This window comes from Prinia subflava, chromosome 7 (genome assembly GCF_021018805.1).
Source record: "Prinia subflava isolate CZ2003 ecotype Zambia chromosome 7, Cam_Psub_1.2, whole genome shotgun sequence".
Taxonomy (NCBI): Eukaryota; Metazoa; Chordata; class Aves; order Passeriformes; family Cisticolidae; genus Prinia; species Prinia subflava.
The window spans coordinates 32042921-32062189 of NC_086253.1; the positions used below are offsets into that span (position 1 = coordinate 32042921).

General features: G+C 39.5%; 1 protein-coding gene across 4 annotated transcripts in view; it reads left to right on the plus strand.

Moving 5' to 3' along the window:
• The window catches only part of FAT1 (FAT atypical cadherin 1), a 105499-nt gene extending 92356 nt beyond the window's left edge, over positions 1–13143 (plus strand). For 2 of the 4 annotated variants that reach the window (XM_063402070.1, XM_063402071.1), the window contains exons 20-29: positions 583–714; positions 823–986; positions 1540–2002; positions 2518–2671; positions 2895–3005; positions 4586–5217; positions 5458–5595; positions 7684–7743; positions 10499–10534; positions 11412–13143. In XM_063402070.1, coding sequence (XP_063258140.1) covers positions 583–714; positions 823–986; positions 1540–2002; positions 2518–2671; positions 2895–3005; positions 4586–5217; positions 5458–5595; positions 7684–7743; positions 10499–10534; positions 11412–12031 — 2510 coding nt within the window. In that variant the 3' untranslated portion in view covers positions 12032–13143. The remainder of the gene's footprint in view (positions 1–582; positions 715–822; positions 987–1539; positions 2003–2517; positions 2672–2894; positions 3006–4585; positions 5218–5457; positions 5596–7683; positions 7744–10498; positions 10535–11411) is intronic. The other 2 variants (XM_063402073.1, XM_063402074.1) reach the window with 2 other exon arrangements.
• The last annotated feature ends 6126 nt before the right edge of the window (positions 13144–19269 follow it).

A 19269-nucleotide genomic window follows, 5' to 3' on the forward strand; every position in this document is an offset into this window, starting at 1 on the left:
ATACTTCCTTGTTTCTGTTTAGAGGAGTAGCCCACGGTTTCCAAACTTGTTTGAGAATGAGAGGGTAATGTGGGCAATAAAGATTCATCATAAAATATATCTAAGTATAAAGATTTCTGACAGAAGATTAATTTATCTTTATCTCTGAGGAAAACAAAATTGTTTTTTAAAATCAGGACTTGACCTTACTGGGTGAACTTGCACATATGAAGTAAATATATAAAGCTCATTCCTTTTCTGTCTCAAATACAGACATGCTTTTCTCTGCTATCCGCAACCTACTCTGTCCATGTGTAATATCTACATGTTGGGTTTTGTGGTGAATGATTCTAATGGTAAGCCTTAAACCACAGCACTAGTTTCTTAATTTTACCAATTGAATTGAGTAATCAAGATAAGGATGAGCATCAGCCACTCTGTATGCTATTTGTCTAGCAGTCATGCCCCATAACTGTTATTCACTTCCTTGTCTGATAGTTAGGAATATAATTTGGGGTACTTTCAGCTACTATACTTAGGAGTCCCTTTTCACAAAATACCATCACCACCAACAGAAAAGGAATAATGGATTTGGTTTTACAGAAGGGAAATGCCCCCTGGTGAACAGTGTGTGTGAAGAAAACCCGTGTCCTGAAGGTAGTGAGTGTTTAGGAGATCCAAAGGAAGGAAAATACACCTGTGTTTGCCAAGACAGCAAAGCTGGACAATGTCCTGGTAAGGAATTAACTCTCAAAAACTCTGTGTAAAACTATATTACTTTCCAAATATAAATTTGATTCCAGTCCTGTGCTAATACTTTTTGGGCTTTTTTGTATTCCTAAGCATCAGCTGGCTCTGCTGTGACATTTACTGGGAGCAGCTATGTGAAATATCGTCTCATGGAAAATGAGAACAAGGAGGAAATGAAGCTGACAATGAGACTTAGAACTTACTCTGCTCATGCAGTTGTTATGTATGCTCGAGGAACAGACTACAGTATCTTAGAGGTATATTAAAATCTCCTAGTGCATATCTCCTCCTTTCTTCCTACCATCTTCTCACTGTTTTTGTGTCAGATTAAAAGATTGAGTCATAACATCTCTGTAGAATTGTTATAATTGAAAATTGCCTTAAAGGTAGGGTATGTTACACATCCAGGTGATAAACTTGTACAGAATTTTTTAAATGTGTAAACAAACAAAGCTTCCTGAATCATATATTTTAAATGATTCTAAATGTATTTGCTTACAATACTGAAGTCGATAGAGGAAAAGTTATTTAAGGCACAAGATGAAGGGTATTGAAGTATTGTAATATTTTGATTATGATCTGTGACTGCTTTACTAAAGGAAAAAAATGTACAAAGTGTACATTTCAATTAAAAGAACCATTTGGAATAAATCACAGTTGCTGTGACTGGAAAACGGTGTTATTAAACTGCTTTTTATGAACACCACCATCATCCTGTCTCTCCAGCAAACATAAACTTTTATAGGCATCAATATTTTATACTCTTTAAGTGTGCAGACCATTTATTGCTGTTGTGACTTTCCTCTGTAGATCCATCATGGAAGACTGCAATATAAATTTGATTGTGGCAGTGGGCCTGGGATTGTCTCTGTCCAGAGCACTCAGATAAACGATGGCCAGTGGCATTCTGTATCTCTTGAAGTGGATGGAAACTATGCACGACTTGTTCTGGACAGGGTGCATACTGCATCTGGTACTGCTCCTGGTACACTTAGAACACTAAACCTAGACAACCACGTGTTTTTTGGTGGTCATATTCGTCAGCAAGGTACAAGACACGGTAGAAGTCCTCAGGTTAGCAATGGTTTCAGAGGCTGTATGGATTCCATTGTACTAAATGGACAAGAGCTACCCCTAAACAGCAAGCCACGACACTATGCACACATGGAAGAATCTGTAGATGTCACTCCTGGATGCTTACTCACAGCCACAGATGGCTGTTCAAGCAGCCCGTGTCAGAATGGAGGCATCTGCAACACACTGTCAAATGGAGGTAAGCTGCTCTTTATTCTTCTGGGTTTAGTTTTCAGAACTGCTTTTGAACTTCTCTGTTTTGAAGGACAAAGCAACTTTGTGCGTAATTCTTGGTTTCCCAGAGCTGTAGAAGGTCAGTTGTTGAATAGGTGAGAAAGCTGTGTGTGCGTTGTGTGTTCAGCTCCTCAAAGTCCATGCGGCAAAGTGGGGACTTAATTGTCAGTGCTGACATCTGAGGTTCATCCTCTCAACTGCCTACTCTGGAGTCTTTCTTTAAAAATTCTGAAATCATTGGGACAACTTGTCTTTTGTGAGAGAATGGAAATTATCCTTCAGTCATGTTTAAGGAAACTCTTGCTGTTACAGTTCATCTTTCGATAAAAACATTTCTGTTTTTTTCCCGTCCTTTCTCTCTTGTAACAGGTTGGTGGGTAGGGAGGAATTTATCTTAAATCTGTAGGTGGGCAGGGAGGATTTTATCTCAAATCCAGTAAAGCCGTGTGCATCTTTCAAAAAGACTGTACTTGATTTCAGGTTACTACTGCAAGTGTGCACCTTTGTTTATGGGAACTCACTGCGATGTCAGTGTCAACCCGTGTGCCTCCAACCCCTGCCTTTATGGCGGGACCTGCATCCCAGTCAGTGATGATTTTATCTGCCAGTGCCGAGGACAATACACAGGTCAAAGGTATGTTTGTATGCTACATTGTGTCAATGAACCCCTTAGAAAACAGGATATAAATGTTACACTTTTTCTGTTTCCTTTTTTATCTGTTTCCTGCTTAAAGCTCAGACTTTGAGGCACACTGGAGCTGGCTGAAGTTAACAAGAGCCCCTATGTTAAAACTCTGAATCCCACATTATAAGCTTACTTGCAGTCAGGTAATGTTTTGTTTGTTTTGCCTTTGCAGATGCCAGCTGGGTCCATACTGCAAAGACAATCCTTGCAAAAACAGTGGCAAGTGTATTGACAGTTTGGATGGACCTGTTTGTGAGTGTGAAGCAGGCTTTCGTGGAGAAAGGTAAGTAGCCTTCCACATAGGTTGAATTTTACTAGTGTTAATTAACAGATTAACACCTCAAACTGCTTGAAATCTGGGATGTTGTCATGGGTTGGCACTGGCCAGATGTTAATGTACCTATGAATATATGTTTTTTCTTTAACAACTACTGTGGGATGTGATCAGGAACAGAGCAGAGCAGGCTTAAATCTTGAAAACAAAAAAAAACACCAAAACTTTATTACATTACATAAGAACAGAGACAGAAAAAACTCTTAAACACACACAGAGACAGAAATAAAAACTTCCCAGAACATTTCTTCTCTCAGTTTCTACTCCCCACACATTACTCTTCACAGACCAAACCTTTGGGTTTTAGATCAAACAATCACTACTCAAAAACAAACTAATCTTCAATTCAGCAAGGGAGAGAAGAGTCTCTCTCGCACTACAGACTGTTCTTTAGAAAACACGGGTCTACCCCTTATGTGTTTTCATGTCACTCCTGGCACTGCCCGGAGAAGTCTGCTAGGGTGACACTCTCTTTTTCTTATGTCCAGCGCTCTCACTGCTGTCTATAGGCTAAAGCTGCATACAGGGCTCTTTTAAGGATGCTTGTATGCTGAGCTCTCCTCCTTTTTACCCAGGGGCTGAGGTTCTGAGAGCAAGTTTCCCCTGAGGGCAGAGGGTGCCACTTCACCCTCCCCCTCTCTTCTCTGCTCGCTCTACTCTTCAAGTGCCAGTCACTGTAGCAAAAGCAGGGGCAGCTGTATCTACCTAAAATGTAGTTTATGTTTAAAAGAGACTTAAGTTCAGTCCATGGCTGACATTGTGCAAGAAAAGTCTAGCTTAGAAAGCTACTCCTCTCATTCTTTGCCCATCGGGTTCTTTTCAATCGTGCTTTATCATCTCGATCCCAGGCCGCTTCCCTCTCTCTTCTAAAACTACCAGTTATGAGAATCAATGTCTAAGAAAAGTTTCTTTCTGCTAAGCAAGAGTTAACAGTTTCTATCTCCCGGCAAGGTGCAAGCTCAAGCACTCCTAGGCTCGGCAACTCTCACATAGCTAGGCACCTTTTCCCAGAGGTTGGGGGGGGGAGGGAGGTGAACACACACAGAAAGCACTTCCACAGTTTTCCACCCCTCCATCCTGAACGGGGCAGCTCAGTTCTAGTCCTGTCTACTCTCTTCTCCTCCCCCCAGGGCTCCGGCTTACCTGAGCCCGACCACGTGTTTTTCCTCCCCCACCCAGCCTCGTGGCTGGGCAGGGGAAGGAAGCCTGAGACGTCTCTCTGCTGAAACTGGAATCTAAAAAGAGGCCAAAACCCCCTGGAGTCCTGCTTTTAACTCTTTGTATCCTCAGAGGCATGTCTAAACCTCCGAGTGACCAATCCAGGTGCCAGCAGAAAAGCTGATCACTGATTGGCCTACTCACCTCCCCCTAGAAAAATTAACCTCCCCCGCAACTACGACAGATGTTGATAAAATAGCAAAATGCATGTAAGTGTGCATAATAAATATAACTGAAATTGTTGAGAACAAGACTGCAACAAAGACTACTGATGTAAAGTAAGCATCACTGCTGTGCTCTGTTTCTGATAGGTGCCTGACTGATGTCGATGAGTGCGTAGAAAACCCATGTCTCAACGGTGCCCTTTGTGAAAATACTTACGGTTCATATCACTGCAACTGTAGTCGTGGATTTGGAGGCAAACACTGCACAGACATTGTTCTTAATAAATATGTTTCGACATCTTGGAACATCAGCTTAGCTGAAGTGATTGGGATTATTGTTTTCATCGCGGGAATCTTCTTGTTAGTTGTGATTTTTGTTGTGTGCCGCAAAGTGGTTGGTAAAAAGAAGAAGCACCAGCCAGAACCTGAAGACAAGCAACTGGGAGCTACGACAGCCTTCTTGCAAAGACCATGTTTTGATGCCAAATTGAATAAGAACATCTATTCTGACATCCCACCGCAGGTTCCTGTTCGTCCCATTTCGTACACTCCAAGCATTCCAAGCGACTCCAGGAACAATCTTGACAGGAATTCATTTGAAGGCTCTGCTATCCCTGAGCACCCCGAGTTTAGTACTTTTAACCCAGATTCTGTGCATGGTCACCGGAAAGCTGTAGCTGTTTGCAGTGTTGCACCAAATTTGCCACCTCCACCTCCCTCCAACTCACCTTCGGACAGTGATTCAATACAGAAACCCAGCTGGGATTTTGACTATGACAGTAAGAGATGTTTTTATGTTTTTACTTTCCTGTTGAATGTGTGTGCTGGCACAATTTTAATATGAGTACAGAGTCTCTGTCTTAGAGTACAAAAGACATTATGACACTACTGGGTTTTGTCTCTGGTCAGCCTTCACGCTCCACTAAGTTTTGTAAAAAGGTGCAGATCTCAACTTTAAATTGTACTGATTCTTTAATCTAGAACCTATTCATTGTCTCACTTGAAACTTTTTCTTTCAGCTAAAGTAGTAGATCTTGACCCCTGCCTTTCTAAGAAGCCTCTGGATGAAAAGAACTCCCATCCCTACAGTGCTAGGGAAAGCATGTCTGAGGTCCAGTCTCTCAGCTCCTTCCAGTCTGAATCATGTGATGACAATGGTATGTAAAATGCAATCATTCTGTACTGCTGCTGCTGTTCATTTGTTCTGTCTTTGCATCTGTATCTCTTAGTAACAATAGGATTTACGTATATTGAATATATATTAAATAGTAGCTTATTTAATATATATCAGTATTTACTTATGTTAATACCCAGATCTGGTAATTTAAAAAAAAATATTTTACCTATCTACACCGACTGTTAATTATTTTACCTTTAAATTATATATAACCATTCTGCTGTTAGAATATTACAGTGAAAATGCAGCTCAAGTTGCTCAGAGCCTTGTGTTTAAAACATATTAGAATTTGGTAAACTCTTTTAGGTTATCCTTAGTTATCACCTTATGCAAGAATACAGTGAATTTAAAAAATGGCCTCTGCACAAATATAACTTTCACTTTGCTGTTCAGCTCTCAGTAAAAAGCTTTCTGGTGTTACAGTTTCATTTGTTTCCTTCTCTTTTTCTTGCTGCGACCTCAGCTCCCATATGGATCAGATCAGTTCTGAGTGAGAGCAGAGTTTAAGGGACTGCTTGTAAGTTTGATTACTTTAGTAATGAAGGAAATGGCACAAAAAGGAATTTTGTTATAATAGAACAGTGTATTTGGCTTTCACCATGATTGAAATGAATTCATATAAACATTTCATACATTGAAAAAAGCCAATATAAAAATATATTTTGATCTCACCTCAAGTCCATCAAAATATAATCAGCATACATATTTGGGGGTTTGATTATTATTAATTGGATGTCTTTTCCATTGTGATGACAGATGCTTTTATAGTTGATATGAATGCATCTGTGTATTCAAAAACATGTCATACTGATTGGACAAAGCCACAGTTGTATCATAACTTAATTTGCTAAGTTGAGGTGTGCTTTGACTCTTTATTCCACTTTCAGCTTTTGTCTCTGCCTGGTAAAAAAGAACTTGAAATTCCTTTAGCTTAGGAATAAAGAACATTCTGCTTCTGAATGAAGCAGAGTGATTTGTTATTAACAGCATGAAAAAAGCCTATCTGGTTTAATGATTGGTGAAAGTAAAATGGTATGCTTACAGTCCTCATCATTTTATCAGTAGACCTGATACCAACTTCCAGCTTTTTTCCTATGGTTTTAAGTGTCATGTTGTACGTTGTTCTCCCCTCCTCACTGTCTCATATGTTTTATGTATTCCCTTTCCAATTTCCTGTCATGTACTGATTACACATTAATACATCATTTTAAGACAAATATCTGTAGCATCATAGATACAGTTCCTTCCTTCCATTCTGGTAGATTCAGAATTTATTAGCTTGATATTTAATCCCTGAGCTGTGCAAACAAGTTGCATGTGCTTAGTTTATTTTACCCTATAAGAATAAATCCTTTTCCGTTCCAAAACTTATCTTGAGAGAAAGGGGGAAGATACAAAAAATACATTAATTTAAGTTTTGGTGTTGGGGTTGTGTTTTTTTTGTAAATAAGCATGTAACCTGAATTTGGTATTCCTACTGTGATATCTGTATTTCATACAAAACTAACAGTTTTTAAAAAATTGTTTTTAAAAGTAACAGAAATTTCCAGCAGGTATTTTTCATATTCTATCCTTTTAGTTCATTTCAGGGAAAATTTCTTTCCCATATCTTTCATTGGTAGGGAGGCAACATAGTTTAAATTTGTAAAGGAGAAGTCTAATATAATAATCCTTAATTCACCCAGCATAAGCCTTTGAAAAGTCTAGTTTCTTGCTGTGTAGATAAAGTATTATGCAAATGAGAATATTGAGGCAACATTTCAGAAATTCTAACATAACTTAAGCAGCCTTGTGCTCATGCAAAATGTACTTCACGAGCAGTTACAAGTACTTTTGTATGTTTAGCAAGAATAAAACTGAGCTTTAGATATGTGTTTTATGTATTACATGTAACTACTCTCTAGGCTGAGAGTAACTGTGTATGTACACCAGTAGTCTTGCTCTATAAAACAGTAATGAACTGCAATTTCACAGTGTTGATGGGGATTTTTATGTGTATCTGTCTGCTGTTTAAAGTGATACTAACTATAGGTTTGTTTTAATTTGCTCCTTTTATACCTTTTACAAGCTTCCGTATTGACTGTAATACACCTTGTCAATGCTGTTGTTGACTCGGTGGAAAAAGAAGGTATATACATGTTTTCATATTTATTTACTGCTTTGGCACCATAATGCACGTTTGTCTTCTTACATTGTCTTCTAGTACTGTAGCCCTAGCCAGATGCAAGTTGTAAAATATTATTTACTTTTACTTTCTGACAAGTTATAGCAAAAATATATATTTATATTGTATATCTGTTAATATTTTCTTGCCTATGCCGTAGATGTGAACAAGTTTCAAAGTGTGTTTTCTTGGGGAAAAAAAGGATTGGCATAAAAAGATCTTGGTGCTTACTCCCTTCTGAAAATATTCATACTAAAGCTGCCAGCAGAATTGAGACAACATTAAAGGCAAATACATGCAGTCCTGTAGATTAAACAGCAGCAGCCTCCCCTTCCTTTTTTTCTCCCACGCACACCTGTTGATACCTTGTCCAGCTGAGCAGAATCTAAATGGTCTGGTATCAGTACTCACTTCCTTGGTCTTCAGATCAATCTGTCTATTAAAAAAAAAAAAAGAACATTTTTGTCTGCAGCTGACATACATGGCCATACACAGGCTCTCCTCAGTTTAAGTAGTTTGTTACTATGCAGCCTTACAAGGAGTACCTAAAATGTATGTTTGGGTATATGTGCATACACATATTTCTGTGTGTGTCTGTGTAGTATGTATTTGGAAGTTAGAAAGAGGCAAGGTAGGCATTTTCAATGGTATTTTATTTTGTTTCTGCTAACAGTTAAGAGCTAACCACTCTGGGAAACACAAGCTCTTTACAAAATAATAGTAGTAATAAAAGTGCCAGTGAGTCTGTACAAATGTAACTATTGTTTTAATTGACTAAATAGTACTTTAAGTTCCAGTAAAAGGCAAATGATTCACTGCATGACCATGAGTTCACAGAGGTTTTCTTCTGAAATAACATCCAGCCTATGCTTCTTATTTCTAGATACAGACTGGGAAGCATAATGTTTTTTACTAAGTCCTAATTAAAATGAAGCCATTGTAAGAACATAAAATCTATTAGAGTAGCTAAAGTTTCACTTTGGTTTGTTACCTGAAGTACACCCTTTTTAATTTACACAGACTCACAGAAGGAAGTATACAAATGCAAGGGCTGCCAATTACTTGAGAGTATTTCATTAATGAGGGTGCCATTTCATTATTGTGTATCTATAGACAGTAGTCCTCAGTGCAGAAAAATTGCAATGCACAGTACTTGGGAATGGGAGAATTACAAGACTAAATGAAGCCAGATCTACCAGGGGAAATATTTAATAACTGAATCAGATTTTCTCTAAGATTGTAATTGATAGAATCTAAATATTGTAGATGTAGTTCTCAAGTCAAAGATAAAAGTATTGCTTGGTGTTTTAGTATCACCATAAGATAAATACAAACATTGCAGTCATAGAGAGGTTAAATATGTCCTACTCAGCTGCCTCTTAACATTTGAAAGTTCCTGCTCTTAATAAGCATTTCTTCTTTCAAAACATCTTAGATGAAGAGTTCTGCATTTGAGCACCCTCAGGAGGGTGTCAGTTCAAGCAGCAGAGTTCCTTGCTCAAGCCTGCAGCAAGGTCCTCTTCTGGGACAGATGGTCCTTACCTTTAGTCTCCCCAAGTGTTTCTGTCCAACAGGTATCCTGGAAGCATGAACTGTAGCTAATCTCATCATAGGACAGTTTTAGGCCTGTGTTCTCTGCACTGCTCCTCAGGTTGTAGCAAATCACCAGTGCTGAGTGCAAGAGAAAATATAGGTCCAATCTAGCAGATTGTCACGTAAAGATGGGCACATCTAGTTCTGGTGTGTTTCTGTCATTCATGTTAAAGGGTCTTTGCCTCAGAAGAAGAGGAAAACCAAGACCTCTTGATTCCTTGGTAAAAATGCTCTACATCATGAAGCTTATTGGTTTTCCTGATTTTCCAGGAAAAATAAAGAATGTTGTCTTCTAAGCAGACTAGTGATCAGAACCTTCTCCTGGAGTTGAGGCCAGAGATGTTTTAAGTCTCAGAGCTCAGACTGACATCTCCAATAATCTGAAACAGTATTTTTCTTGTCTGGGCTAGGCAAGTTTTAAAAAAATAGGAACTTCTCTCCTAAGAGGCAACCTCTGTCCCTTCCAGTCCTCCAAGAGATGAAAATATGAATTGCTAGGAGAAGATTCTGCTATTAGGATAGGCATCACTCATCCTCAGAGACTTTAATAGAGAATATAGATTCCTGAAGAGAGAAAGGTTTAAGTTTGTCAGATAACACAGGGCAGTTCTCTGCTGAGCATTACTTGTTGAATTGCTGTACAGAGGGAGGCAGGTTTCCCAGTGCTTTATGTATGGAAGCCAGACACTAAAGAGTTACCTTGATACTCAAGAGATACTTCAAAGAGTAAATGTCAATAGACGGAGCCCCGTATCAAAACAGAAGGGTAGATACAAGGAAAGAAAAAAATCTGATCAAGTCCTGTTACCCTGTGTAGCAGAAGTCCTGAATATACTGATACAGAGATTTCAGTAAACTCTACAGACTGCAGATTTCACCACAGGACAGCTGTCTCCCAGATGGGCTGTACATTAATTCAGTAACTGTCCTACAGTTCAAGTCTTAACAAATAAGGAGCCCAGAAGAAAACTTTTTAAAAAGCCAACTTAAGTATTGCTAATTAAACTGGACAAAAGCAGCGTGAATGTCATAGTTACTAGTCATTGTTTGTCTTCGTATTGGTTCTACTATTTGATTCCTAACTACAGATGTTTTCTCCTTTTTCTTCTTACTCTGCCACCTAAAGAATCTTTTGCTGTTCCTGACCTCAGCAATTCAAGAGGTGACTTCTGCATGCAGTTCATTGATGTTCACCAAAATATTTCTGTTCATATTTGGTTTTAACACAGACTTACTCTCAGTTGCTTGCTGTGCCTTTGTCTGCAGTGATTTCTCTTAACCAGATTTGCACTATGTTACAACAGTGTATTTTTATTTGTGTTCAGATGAGATAAATTATTGGGTTTTAGTTGGTTTCGGCTTCATCTAGTTTCCAGCAGACAAATCCAAACTTATTCAAAGGGAGTTTGCAAGAGAGGATCAAGTCCAGTCATTTTTGCATGATTATGCCTGATTTTCCTGTTTTGTTTTTGCAGTTGAATGTGGAATGTCTTTACTAAAAACAAAAGATTTTTATCAGAGGTGTTCCTGTAGAGCTAACAGCATTTTGTGAAACTAACTTTATGATTTGCTTGAGCAGCAAAGTTACTTTAAATGGTCTGAATACTTTACCAAATAGAAATTGCTTCTTTTATGTATGAAAGTCATGGGTTATATATGCTAAATATAGTCTTATGAAAAATAGGCTGTTGTTAGCACCATAACTAATTACTCAGCAACAATTTAGCTGCACCAGGTAGGGTGTTGATTCTTTGCTATCCACTGAACAACTATGTATTGTGACAGCACGTTCCATAGGCGACTACAGCTCTTCCTATGTTAGGTGTGATGTCTGAGATGTGTGAATGATGCACTGTCTCATGCATGGCCTAAAGTAAAATTGTGTTGAATGTCTTTTGTGCAACCAGGGCAAACTGCTGATTAACAAGTAGTGTCCTAATCAGTGATTGCATTGTCTTAATACATGTGTTGATTTCTCAGTTCAAACTAACTCGAATATAAGATAATAATACTTTATTTTTTTTTAATTAACTTTTCAGGTTATCACTGGGATACATCAGATTGGATGCCAAGTGTTCAGTTGCCAGGTATCCAAGAGTATCCAAATTACGAAGTGGTCGAGGAATCAGCCCCCCTCTACACAGATCCAAATGCCATCGATACAGACTATTACCCTGGTGGTTATGACATAGAAAGCGATTTTCCACCTCCGCCTGATGACTTCCCTGCACCTGATGAGCTTCCACCGTTACCACCCGAATACAGCGACCAGTTTGAGTCAATACAGCCACCCAGAGACATGCCAGCCGTCGGTAGCTTGGGTTCTTCTGCCAGGAGCAGGCAGAGATTTAACCTGAACCAGTACCTTCCCCATCACTACCCCGCAGACATGTCAGAACCTCAGACCACGCCCGGCGGCGGCGGCTACAGGGAACCGTACGCTCCGTACTCACTGGGGTTCAGTCAGGACTTTGAAGCCCCCCCTGTAGACAACATGTCCATGTCTGTGTACGCCTCCACAGCCTCCTGCTCGGATGTGTCGGCGTGCTGTGAAATGGAGTCTGAAGTCATGATGAGTGACTATGAGAGTGGAGACGACGGTCACTTCGAAGATGTGAAAATTCCTCCACTTGATTCCCAGCAGCATACAGAAGTCTGACACACTCAACAAAAGTGCCTGGACTCTAACAAACTTTATGAAATCTAGAACAATTTTCAAGAGCTTTTTTCTTTTTTTTTTTTTTTTTTTTTGTTTTGTTTTGTTTTGTTTTCCAGCCATGGTGAATGCTTTTGTTTCAGTGAGCTAAACTGGCATGGCAGCATTGGATCATGCAATTCATTTCACTAAATGAACCTCTTCCCATTTCCTGATCTACTGTAATTTGAAAGTTCCAAGATTTCCATTGGCTGTGCCATTTCTGAACATCCTTTATGTATTTACATTGTTTTATGTTTAAAAAAAAACACATACCACTTCTCCATATTAGCATGATGCTTATATTTATATAGTTCTAAAGCAGTTAATTTTCTCCTACTTTTTGTAAATTTTATGTACAGTTTTGATTTTAATAGTTTTAACTAGATTTTGTAGATATTTTGTGAATTTGTTTTCCACTGAAACTAGTGGCGTTAGTGTGCCATTAAAAATGAGCACCCTGACTTATTATAATCAGGGCATTACTGTATGTATTCCCCTGAAAACTAAGGTTTGACATTTCATTGTAAGACATTCAACATAATCACATTATTTCACTTGTAGATACATTAGGTCTGATATTTTTCTGGGTCAGCTACATGGAAATGTCTTAAATGGGTTGCTGTATTTTAGAACTGTAAATATTTTTTTCCCTTCTTGGAAAGTGTGTTGGGGACCCTCTGCATACCAGTTCAGAACCAAAACCACCATGACACAGTTTTTATAGTGTCTGTATATTTGTGATCCAATGGTCTTGTAAAGGTTTTTACTGAAAATTACCATTAGCCAGTCTTTCTTACTGACAATAAATTATTAATAAAATCCTTTAGCTTTGCTCTGTGTATCTCTATTATATAATATACCATTGACAAAGCATTCAGTGCAGCATTTTTTAAGTCTGTATATGTTTTGTACTGTGTTAAGTTACTTGCTCCAAGCAACTCTTTTTCCTCTCCTCCAAAATCAGCCTGCAGCTGTGTTAGAGATGCTCACGAGATGGCAGTGTGTGTCTGCTTAATGGTGTTTTTTAAAGTAATTGGGCCAGTCTGAATAAAGATTGATGGGTATCAAAGGCAGTAGCCTTCTCAGTAGTTTGCATTTTTCTTTAAGCATGTAATATCAGCTATTCAAATTGCTGAATATTTTTATCTCAAGTCACAAAAATATATACAAAAAAAAAAAATCCCCAAGATCTTTAAAGCAGTTTCTCCGCTCCTTTATCACCTGAATACTTACTTTCATGACTAGTTACCCCTTGATTGTGCACCTGCATGCTGAAATGGCCCTTCCATTGTCTGACACTGTGCTAAATAGCTGGTGGTTTCCTGCAATTATAGTTTCTTACATTAATTTCACACTAGAAGTTTACCTTGAAGGAGTAAAGGTGGAATACAGTTTTGCTGTGTATTATCCAGCTGCTTTTCTGACTAGAAAAGAACAAAGCCTTTAACAGAGTTCTCTAGCATAAATTTGTCCTGATGGCAAGCTAAAGGAATAATGTAACTGTCTTCTGCCTCTTGCTTGAGGGATGCTTTTTAAGTTCAGAACAGGTTTCTTGGCACATTAGTGAATTTTTAATATAGCCTGGAATCCTTTCAGCTCCACCTCCATTTTGTTCCTACTGTCAAAAAGTTCTGTAGCCTAGAAATATACAATATTAGATTCTCTCTGTCCTGAGAGCTAAGCTTCAGCCTTCTACCATCTAGGGGAACAGGAACTGTATTTGGAGTGCTATTTATATACAAAATGGAACAACTCCCAGCTTGGCAGCTGTATAATAGAAATTGGGTGGATTACCGGATACAGCCCGGCACTGACATTCCTGTGTTAGCTTGCCCATATGCAGGTTAAGAATCCCATGACTTATGTAAATACAAAAAAATCAATAGGTTTAAACCCACATTCTGGCAGTGCCCTGCAATATTCACCCTGATAACTAAGAGCCTTTTGTACGTCAGACTGTTAAAATTTTCGTAATTAGTAGCTTTAGAAGAATCTTATAGACTGTGAGCAGAGGGTGTCACACACTGCAGTAGTTCACATCACTGCTTAAGGCCCATCTTGAGCAAGGAAGGTTAAGCCTAGTGGAAGTTCTGCTCAAGATTCCTTAATATCTGCTACTCAGTAGGAGTGAGTCTCAGAAGTCAGCAAGAGGAAGATTCTGCACAAATTTGCATCATTTCTCAGTTGATAAGGATTTCCAGAAAAGATGAAAACCTGCCCTACAAATGCATTTTCTAAAGTTACTCATTTACAGAAGAAAGGCCTGAAGACAGATTTTTAAAATTGAGAGGTGTGAAGGACAGAAATACCAACACTTAAATACACTTTTATTTGTAGTACTGTGAACTGAAGGCTAACATAGAACATCAAACTGAAAAGGAACAATGTCTCATTACTCTACAATGAAATTCCATGCAGGTGTAAGAGAATGTTTTGTTGAAAGTATCAGAATATATATACACATGTGTATGTATATTTTTTTACCTCTTCACAAAAACTGCTGCTAGGCAACATGCAACACTAAGGTTATATTTCACAGCAGAAAACAAGGCTGCATCATAACACTCACTTATGGAAATAGCAGGCATTTTCAACTCCACAGCTTTCAACAGCCTTGCTGTTGGTGTGTAAAGCAAGGACGTGTTGGACAAATGCTCCCTCTGTGGGGAGCTCTTATTGCCTAATTCAGGTCCAGTAAGTGCAATCAAACCTATTTTCCCCACACAGGTACAGCAATACACCAGATGAAGCTGGTGACATTTTAAACCCCATTAAAATTGATACAGCAGAGCATTGCTGTTCAACTCAACAGTAGTCCAGCACATTCAGAGGCATTGGCCACGTGATTTATTTTACAAGCCAAACATTTTAAAATGAGGAATTTCAGTGAAGTCACACATGCACTGTTCCAGTGTTCATCTGTCCTCCTGTTGTCACAGCAAGACGTTTATGTTGAGATGTAGTTTCATGTGTTTCAGTTTGTACCCATTCCTTCTTACCATGCCCAAGGGCAGCCTCTCTGTCTTTACAGCTTCACATCAGGCATTTATAAACATCATCAAGTTCCCCACTGAGCCTTCTTTTTTCCCCCAGATTGATCAGCCTCAGTTCTCTCAGCCTCTCATATAAAAGCAGCCTCAGTCTCTTAATCATCTTACTAGCCCTTGGCTAAACTGTAGTTAAGACCCCTGTGGAAGTATTTTTTTTCTATTTTAAAATACTTATGAGCTAGTAGAATTTGAAGTTTTATTGAGCAGATTTGAGTCAAGCTCATTGCTGCTTTGTCTATTCTATGTTTTGAGTGAATTAAATGTCATTTAGCCTTGAGGCAGAGAACAAACTGCAATTCTGCCTGATTAAGAGTAATTGAGGCAGAAACAATAACAGACAACCCTATGAAACTTCTTTCATTCAGTATTTAACACATCTGGTCTGAGAACTCCAGGATGCAGGTATGTATGCTTAATAGAAGCAACATGACCAGCTTTGGGGCCCTTTTCCAAGGATATTTATGCAGATTGTTTTTCCACTGTTCCCTGTTCTACCCATGGCCTCCATGAAACAAGTACAGTCCCAAGAAACTACATCTAAGCAGAGTTCCTGGACTGCCCAAGGGATACCAATCTGAGTGCACTCAAGACAAAGAAGGTATGAAATCTTTAACTGTACGCTCCATTGCGGAGTAGAGGGGTCAGGCAAAATGCTCTACTTCCACCTTGACTCCACCTGTAAAGCCCTTGAAGAAGACAGCTGCAGGAATCAGTCTGTGCTGTATGAAGGGGTCATGACTGACACCTGTCTGCAGACAGAGCAGTGCTGAGTAAGTGCAGTTCACAAAGTGCCCCGCATGACTCCTGACTCAACTTTGCCCCTGCAGAAGCCATGCTGATTGCCTTGAATCACCTCCCTGTGCCTTTAGCACAGCACAGCTTCTAGCACATCATCTGTTCCGTGACCTTCCCAGAGAGGTTGGTACTTCCCAGGGTCCTTCTTTCTACCCTTTCTAAAGATGGGCACTGTTGTTTCCCTTTTTCCAGTCACCTGGGACTTCACCTGACTCTCATGACCTTTCAAGTATCATGGAAAGTACCTTGGCAACTACATCAGCCGATTCCCTCAGGACTCTGGGATGCACCTCATTGGGTCCACCCCACAGACTTAGGTACATGCAGGTTCCTCAGAAGGTCATGAACTTGAGCTTTATTTACAGCTGGAGGGGCTTTGCTCCTCCAGTCCCCATCCTGCTGCCCATCCTCTTGAAAGGTGTAGGAAAAGAGGTTTCCATTGAAGACTGAGGCAAGAAAAACTCGAGTAACTCAGCCTTTTCTTCATCCTGCTGTGCTGGAGTGGCTATATCAATGGACATGGCAGGAGCTACAGGTGTCATTTATCTGGGCTTCTGTAAAGCCTTTGATAGAGTCCCCCACAAAATCTTTCTCTCTGCATTGGAGAGAGATGGATTTGATGGGTGAACTGTTAGGTGGATAAGGAATTGGTTGGATGGTCACACCCGGAGGGTAGTGATCAACAGCTCAGAGTCATGATGGATATCAGGTGTCCCTTGGGGGTCCATACTGGGACCAGTGCTCTTTAATATTTAAGTAATTAATAATTAAAATTTAATAATATTTAATATTTAAGAAATTATTAATATTTTCCAGAATATTATTAATTTAATATCTTCATGACATTGATGAAGGGACCAAGGGCACTCTCAGCAAATTTGCAGATCCTCCCAAGCTGAGTGGTGCTGTTGACACACCTGAAGGATGGGATGCCATCCAGAGGAACCTGGACAAGCTCCAGAAGTGTCATCATGAGAATTTCATGAGGTTTAACAAGACCAAGTGCAAGATGATGCACTTGGGTTGGGGCAACCCCTAATATCAACACAGGCTGGGTGGGGATGAACACATCAAGAGCAGCCCTGCCAAGAAGAACTTGGGGGTGCTGGTGGATGACAAACTGGATATAAGCCATCCATGTGTGCATTTGCAGCCCAGGAAGCCAAACAGGTCCTGGGCTGGATCCAAAGCAGTGTGAGCAGCAGGGCAAGGGAGGGGATTCTGCCCCTCTGGTCTGGTGAGACCCTCCCTGTGTCCAGCTCTAGGGTCCAAAACACATGAAAGACATCAACCTGTTGGAGCAAGTCCAGAGGAGGCCACCAAGTTCATCAGAGGGATGGAGCACCTCTTCTATGACAAAAGGCTGAGAGAACTGGGATTGTTTATCCTGTAAAAGAGAAGGCTTTGGTGTGACCTAATTGTGGCCTTCCAGTACCTGAAGGGGACCTACAGAAAGATGGAGAGAGACTATTTACAAGAGCCTGTAGTGACAGGACAAGAGGGAATAGCTTCAAACTGAGAGTAGGTTTAGACGAATTAGTAGAAAACCATTTTTTTTTCCTACTCTGAGGATAACAGACTGAAAGGAGTTGCCCAGAGAAGTTGTGGATGCCCCATGTCTGAATATATAAAGCCAGACTGGATGGGGCTCTGAGCAACCTAGTCTAGTGTAAACTATCCCAGCCCATGGCAGGGGCTTGCAACTAGATGATCTTTCAGTGTCTTCCAACCCAAACCATTCTATGGTTCACAAGCACTGTCTGGATAACAGCTCTGCATACATCAGCTGAGCACATCCCCACCGCAGGCTCCACTAAAGGAGTGGACACGTTTCACTGAAAGCTCTGCAGACACCCCACACACATCAGACAACCAAGAGGTGGGTGCCTCAGTTTCTTTTCACAGCTCTTTCCAATTTTTAGCATTAAAGGGCTTTCAAGCCTTCATAAAAATACTAAATAGATGAAGTCCCCATTAAACCAAGCATACTGAAGCTGACAAATTTTGGCTGCATTACTTATTCTTCCACAGCTGCACTGGGGGAAAATGAAAATCAGAGAAGCATAGTGCAATATCCAGTACAGTTGCAGAGCAGGAAAATGGGATCTTTGCTTTGATCTTATGGAAAAGAAAAGTTTAAGAGAAAGATAATTACAATTATTTCCCTTCATGTAAGGAGGAAACTTGTTGACAATCAAAAGCTTATTAATTACCAATGTCCAACGTCCATTGCTAAATCTGATAACAAATCTAAAACTTCACACACAAATAAGTTAGGCACTGGAAGCAGTCACCCAGGAGTCAATGCTATCAGTAAGAACATGGCCTTAGAACAAGAGCAAACAGTCTCATTTAGCATTATCAAAGCTGAGCCATATGCTATTCTAGATTTTTTCTGCAGATGGTCATTCCTCAGTTTCTTATATTCTTATATGCTTTGAGTTGAAACCTTCAATGTGAGGAAAAGCACTGAGAAGCCCAATTATGTGAATGAGTCATTCTATCCTTAATCCCCAGGGTCCCAATTGGAAAACATGCTAAGCAAGATGAATTGCTTTCAGAGCTTGAATTTAACTTTGAAGTACATAGGGAAAGATTATGCTGCTGTATCAAAAAGTTTATTTGGTAATTTCATCTTTTTCTAGAGAACTTGAAGCACTGACAGTAATTTATAGCATAAAAGTTCAAGGGCCTCCTGTTTAAACAACTAATACCTTATGATGGCCATTTAGGTAACAAACTTCTGCTTTGACTTTCACTGGAAAAAAAATACCTCAACTCAGAGAAAAAGGCTAAAAACATAATTAGCCTGACAACTGGAGCCTGATTGTATGCATTGAGCTTTTTTGATTTAAAGCCAAACACTGTTCAGTACCACTAAAATTTCACAGAACTTGCCTCCAAAAACTTAGTGTAGCTGTTCAGAAACACATAGAAAGCTGAAGAATAAAGTTCACTTTGGCTGAGTTAGGTTAGACACCTAAAGTGTTTAAAACCCACATCTTTCACTGATTGCCCACCTCAAGAGCTGGAGGAGGCTGAGGAAGCCAGAAGGCCATCTAATCTGGGCAACAGAAAAGGTAAAGACAAAGTGGCACCTGATGTCCCAAAAAAACAAAAGCAACAAAACAACTACAGAAAAAGAAACCACTAACACCAAAAACACAAACACAAAGCCAACAACAACTGGAACTTTTCAGCTCAGAGTCAGGTACACACAGAAGCAAAATGTGAGGAATTCTGAAAACCAGAGGAAGATAGCTACTAAAAGTAGAGAGCAGTTGAGGCAGAGAGAGGTTTTTCTTGAAGTCCAAGAAAGTATATCCTAATAATGGTTTCAAAGTCCTTTAGTAA